We start from the raw sequence: 6,251 nt of genomic DNA, 5'->3' as shown, positions 1-6,251 counted from the left end.
ACATTTAAATAGAGATACCTACGCACATGATCACATGATGAGTGAGTGAGTAACAGTGAACAATTTGCGTCATATTTAGTCTCTATCAAACCCTAAATATTAACAAAGTCTAATTTTTGACCATAAAATCAACCCGAGACTAGATGAGACCTAATCCTATTTAGGTACAATCATAATCGAATATACCAGATGAGTGGGTCGGGCCGAGACATCCCACATGACACAAAAGAAAGTGTTTTTGAATTCAAAATAAACTGCATGACCGTGTTAGCATTTCCTTTTCTTTTCACACACTTCACTTACCCTAACAAACTTCTCTCTCTCTCTCTAACATTATTTCTTCTCTTCTTATCTAAATTTCTATTAATCTCTTCCACCCTTTCTCTCTACCAAGGTAAGATACCCTTCATTCAGTTTTATTGGAATTATTTTTTTATATAATTAGATTACATGAATATTTTCTTTTCTTAATATTCCCTTTTTTTTTAATAAAAATGAATTTATTCTTTTATGTCGGTGATATGGCCAATTTTCCCTTTTTAACCTTTGGGGTGATGAATTACTCCACATATTCATTTGTTTATTGATTGGGCGAGTCTCGGCGCAAAGGTAAGGTTGACTTAACCAATCGTCAGTAGGTTTAAATCCTGGAAACAGCCGCTAATATGAAGCGGCTAAGATTGTGTACATTTAGCGTCTTCAAATCGAGCCTCGGCATTTTGTTTGTTTGTTTGTTTATTTGAATTATTGATTTGTAGGTTACTTTTAAGGTGGTTTTGTTGGGAAAAAGTATGAGTGAAAATCTGAGGAATGCAAGTGGCAGTTCCAGCTCAAGTTTGGGCAGTAGCTTTCAGGACACTGAGGATGATCATACTATTGCAAGTATATTAGCAGAAGATGGAGATTACAGGGCATCTGATAATAGGCTTGGCAAGCGTCTTTCGCATTTAGATTCATTTCCGGTATGTATCGTTATCAATGATGCTTTCGTAATTTGACAGTAAAAAGGGCGGCTTAGTGTTCAAGGCTTCTGCCTAACGAGATCGGGGAGGGTAGATGTATGCAGCGTTATATTGGCAAGCGGAGTGGCTGGTTCTAGGGATTTTGTAATTTGACAATGCAAACCAAGATTTAACCCGAAGGAATAAGTTTAAAAAATAGTGGGGTAGATGTATGCAGCCTTTCACTCGTGAGCAGAGAGGCTGGTTCCATTGTACTCGTGTATAATCATGTTTGTATCTTGCTCTCTCTTGGAATGGCATGTTCATATGAAAATTTCAGATGAGAAGATACAAATCCTTGAAGGAATAAAATTGCACAGAATGTAGTTTGTAGGATTGAAACATAATTCTCCCATTTTGATAGAGAACTGCCAATTGGTTGTTGCGTACCAATTCATGGTTCTTTTGTGAATTGGTTCCCTATAAAGGAACGAACCAGGTTTTTCACCTACAATTTAGTAAAAGAGAGAACAAAAGAAGAAGATAAATTGGTGATGTACACTCACCTAAATGAGTAACAACAAACAAGAAATAATTTTATTATTGGGTATTTCCTTTTCTCCTATGGTGAAACAAAAGTTGATTTAAACCTACAAGAAGTAGCACTAGACACGACTGTACGTGGAGCTGTAGAAACCCTCCGAATATACCCCTAGCATACTGATATTTGATAGGATAACATACTGCGTACTATTATGTACCCGTACCAAAGAGAACCGTATATCAGATGACTATGGTTTGTAGAATAATGTGAAGATATAGAATGCAACACCTCACTTGATCTTACCCATGACAAATTCAAAATGAACTTGAAACATAATTTCCTTTTACTATGAGAGAGGGTGTTGAAGGGAGTCATACATTTACTGTTGCCGTTGAAGTACTAATTGGTTTTCTGCCAGTGATGTAGGTCTCTTAAAACCTATTGTTTTGTGATGTTGAAGTGGGGAAGTTGTTTTATGCAAATATAACTTACTAAAGTTTTTTGCTTCAAAACCCTCATAGTTGTCAAAGCCTTATATTTCAATTTATTCATGAGTGGTCTCAACTAATGTCCTAAACTACTCGAAATTTATATGCATAATTTACGCCTCTCAAAACATGACTTGTGATAGAGCATTATGGCGTCGTTCGATCCATGTATCAAATCTCACCTGGTCAGATAAAGGCTCGGTTGATGTTATTTATGCCTCTCAAGTTTCAGAATTTCCATTCATCTAAAACTTACCTATATATGCTAACTACTCTAACCTACTCATTGTTCCATTTTTTCTGCTATTTGTATACTGTTACCTACGTGTTTGGGAATCCTAATCTAGAATTTTTGCAGCACACACCCCGTATTAATGGAGAGATTCCTGATGTAAATGACGCAACAGTAGACCATGAGAGGCTGTCTGAGAGGTTGTGCACACTAGCTTAGTGAAAATTTATTAATTTTTGTTGTATTATTGTACTGATTGGCTGTTTATGAAAATAGTTCTCTTTTTCTTTTTGATGAAAATTAATACTTCTCTGTTTGTAGACTTTGCATATTGAAATTGAATCTGGTATTCAGGTTATTATGTTCACGAAAGCAAACATGTTTATCACCTTAACCTTACCAAAGTCGGTATGAGAAGTAGGAAGATAAATAATAATATGCTCTTTGCAAACTTTAACATACCTCTTCTATGACTCAATTTCCCTGAGTTTTTTATTATTCTGTTAAATTTTTTGAAAAAAGGAAGCACTATTTAAACTGGATTCCTCACTTGTTTGAATGTTTTGTGATACAGTTATAATCATGTGAATGGTGATGGTTTCGAAGCATGGTAGGGAAGGGAATGGCTTATGTGAACCGAGATATTTATATGTTTTTTACGCATTATGTATCTTTTTTTCTACAGGTTAGCTACATATGACTTGACAGAACTACAGATGGAGGGTGATGGCAATTGCCAGGTTTTTTTCCTTTTTGAAAAAAGTTATATGATAGCTTACATTTTCCTCTTTTTTTTGTGATAGCTTACTTTTTTGTGATAGTTATAATCATCTCAATGATGATGGTTTAGAAGCATGATATATCAACTTTTGAATTTTATTGGACAGTTTCGAGCTTTAGCAGATCAGTTGTTTCGAAATCCCGATCACCACAAGTATGTAAGGAGGCAGGTTACCAAGCAGGTGTGATTGTTATGGTCTTTCTAGTTCGTTTGCTTCTTTGACTATTTTGAAATATTTCAATCAAACACTGTATGACCCACAACCACTTTTTTTACTTCGTGCTTATATATGCGTATTGGAAATTGTCGTGTTCCATATTATTCTGTTTTGAGTGAGAAATGTTAAAATATATTTCTTATCTGATATTACAATTTATATTAATGTATTCTTTTTTTTTGGGCTTCTTCTATTGTCCCTAGCTTAAGCACAACAAGGCGTTATACGAAGGTTATGTCCCAATGAAGTACAGAAGTTACCTGAAGCAGATGAAAAAGTTAGATATCAGAGGCAGTCAATTTTGTTTATTTTCCCTAATCCCTACAAATTATAGAGCATGTTGTACACACAAACACTAACTTATATGTTGTCCTCCAATAGATCAGGGGAGTGGGGAGATCATATTACTCTACAAGCAGCTGCAGATCGGGTAAGTTATATAAATTCTGTAAATCCATTTTCATTCTAAAATCTCAGTTCATATTTTTTTGACTGAATTACATAATCATTGTCATTATATATCGACTATGTTGTACAAGAGGACGGTAAATTGTTTTATTTACATACTAGATAATATAAAGGCCATAATTATGGGATATGGATAGTTAATTAAAAAGTTGGTCTGTGTAAAGGGACATTGCGCACATTCAATGGCTTGAGTATCGTACTTGCTCATACCAATCTATTTCCGCTTCAATGTCTAGAATCGGAAAAATAAAAGGTTTTTCCCTATTTGCTTATTAAAAGGAAAAAAACACTTCAAACGTAAATGTGTGTGTATTTACTATCTTCAGAATATGATAAATTTGAAAGATCTAAGGATGGTGCACTTCATCTCCTCCGGCATTCCGTAGTCTTTGCCCAGGTTAACAATAACAAGATACTATCCAATTAATTAGGAGAAATAAGTAAGCTGTAGACACACTTTAGACATCGGCCCGAATGAATTATATGTTGGATATCATTTATTATTTAATGTTCACAAGTTATCAATGGATGCTTATAGGAATATTGTGATTCTGTTTTGGCCATAGTTCTATGGATTGTTCATGTGAGGGGGAAATTTTCCAGTTGAACACATGGATTGGACTCCCTGATTTATTGCATTATTTTCTATCATGACCTATAAGTAGATCCTCATAATTTTCTGTACCAAAGGCTTTTCAATAATTTTGCCTTTACTTACTACTCTAATTTATCAATTTCTACATACATGTAATGTTTCCATACTTAGTTTAGTTCATTGTTAAAATTTATTTCTGACTATTCTTGGCTTTTTCTTCAGTTTGATGCCAAAATTTGCTTAGTCACTTCTTTCAGAGACAATGGCTATATTGAGATCCTTCCAACTGACAAAACTCACACTAAAGGCAAGTATTGTTTCAACATTTTGTTTCTGTTGTTTGATCAAAAGGTTTTTCTAACTTGTGTCCTAAATGGAAGCTAGTCCAATTCCTAGAGGAAGAGTAAGAAAAACCATACGGGAAATGATAAAGAATAGCTTAGAGCTCAATGCTTTGTCAAAGAACATGATTTATGATAGAATATTATAGCGTCATTCGACCCATGTAACCGACTCCACCTAGTGGGATAAAGGCTTGGTTATTGTTGTTGCCTGACTCAAGGGTACTTGTTAATAATGGTTTTTATCTCAATAATTCTTTCAGATCAAAAGGCTTTTGTGTTCAATGTATTAATTTTCAAATAGCTTAGCTATATGATGATGAATTTCTTCTTTAATGATTTATATCATAAAAGTCTGAACACAGATTAGAAGCTCTATTTCTCCTACTTTGGCTTTTAGATTCACTCTAACTCTCTGATTATGATTCTTTTTTTAATTACAGAACTATGGCTAAGCTTTTGGAGTGAGGTGCACTATAATTCATTGTACACAAATGGAGGTGAAATACCAAATAACTTCAAAATTGATTTTTTTCTCTTGCTACTTATATCTTCTTTTTATGGCTTCTTAAGTTTCAAAATCCTTTATTTGTTGAATGAATTTGCAGATGTTCCTTGTAGAGTAACTAGAAAAAAGTATTGGCTCTTCTAGACAGAAAGCAGATTATGAAATCATGTGAAGAACTGAGTTTTTTTTACCTTAACATATATCAGTTCATGTATATAGTTTCAACATTTTGAGTGCATTAGTTATCATCCCTTTGAGAGGGAAAAGCTATTTATGCATAATATTACCATACCTGTAAAATTACTTTAAAGTTTAGCTAAAAACCCACTGTGAATTTATCTAAACATTAATTGTACAATTCTAATGTTCCGCCGCTTAAAAAGGGTTGTCCAATAATGAGACTCTCACTTAGTGGAGTCTGGAAAAGGTATATGTATGCAACGTTGTTTTGGCCAAACGAGTAGGATGTTTTCTGTCGCATTGAGGCAATCTTATGGTACTTTATCGTTAGATCGATATTCAGCCTCTCTAATGTTCTGCAACATTGCAGTCTAAAGTTTTTCTCATTTGTCTTTGTTTTTCTTGGTTGGGATTGTTTTTCTAGTCTAAGAGCCACACCATATAGGCCATGTTTGCAGTGAAAGGACCTTTGTAGTTTGTATACAACCTTATGGATATCTTATGGTACTCATTTATCAGAATAAAATAGCCAAAGTTGTTTTAGCAAAGAGTTTAAAATCTCGATATATTATCAACCATTGATTTGTATTACTTTTGTTTGAGAGTCAATGATAGTTTACATATGAATGGTGGAGATTTGTCGATGATGTAAAAAACACTTACATCGTCAGTATATACATCATATTAAATCCATTAGCACATGGTGAAGGATTGTATGAATCAATAAAATAAAAAAGAAACAAGTCCTATCGTGCCTTAAAAGTATTAGACAGATAAAAGACAAATAAGAAAACATGATAAGAAACATTCATTCATGGAGTTGTCCACGTTTTCTGTTCCCACGTTTCAAACACATTGTCCACGTTTCCAACACCACCTCATCATATCATCCCCACTTCTTAATTTAGCTCATTATCATTCTTAATTTTATTTTCAATCTCATTTCAACGAGATTT

General features: G+C 33.9%; 1 protein-coding gene across 1 annotated transcript; it reads left to right on the top strand.

Moving 5' to 3' along the window:
* On the top strand, nt 309–5,459 carry LOC109357660 (OTU domain-containing protein DDB_G0284757). The gene is made up of 10 exons (XM_019601647.1): nt 309–394; nt 759–962; nt 2,332–2,405; nt 2,891–2,945; nt 3,093–3,167; nt 3,407–3,480; nt 3,585–3,633; nt 4,489–4,573; nt 5,051–5,107; nt 5,216–5,459. Exons 2-10 carry the CDS (start codon nt 792–794, stop codon nt 5,257–5,259), a joined length of 684 nt encoding a protein of 227 aa, XP_019457192.1. The 5' UTR covers nt 309–394; nt 759–791; the 3' UTR covers nt 5,260–5,459.

Source organism: Lupinus angustifolius, chromosome LG10 (genome assembly GCF_001865875.1).
Source record: "Lupinus angustifolius cultivar Tanjil chromosome LG10, LupAngTanjil_v1.0, whole genome shotgun sequence".
Classification (NCBI taxonomy): domain Eukaryota; kingdom Viridiplantae; phylum Streptophyta; class Magnoliopsida; order Fabales; family Fabaceae; genus Lupinus; species Lupinus angustifolius.
This window is presented reverse-complemented; position numbering and strand designations above follow the sequence as displayed.

What these genes read in the sequence shown, in the direction of transcription:
- LOC109357660 (XM_019601647.1), top strand. Translation starts at nt 792, where the DNA reads ATGAGTGAAAATCTGAGGAATGCAAGTGGCAGTTCCAGCTCAAGTTTG. An exon ending in CGCATTTAGATTCATTTCCG is followed by an intron (nt 963 to 2,331) that starts GTATGTATCGTT and finishes GAATTTTTGCAG; the next exon opens with CACACACCCCGTATTAATGG. An exon ending in CATGAGAGGCTGTCTGAGAG is followed by an intron (nt 2,406 to 2,890) that starts GTTGTGCACACT and finishes TTTTTTCTACAG; the next exon opens with GTTAGCTACATATGACTTGA.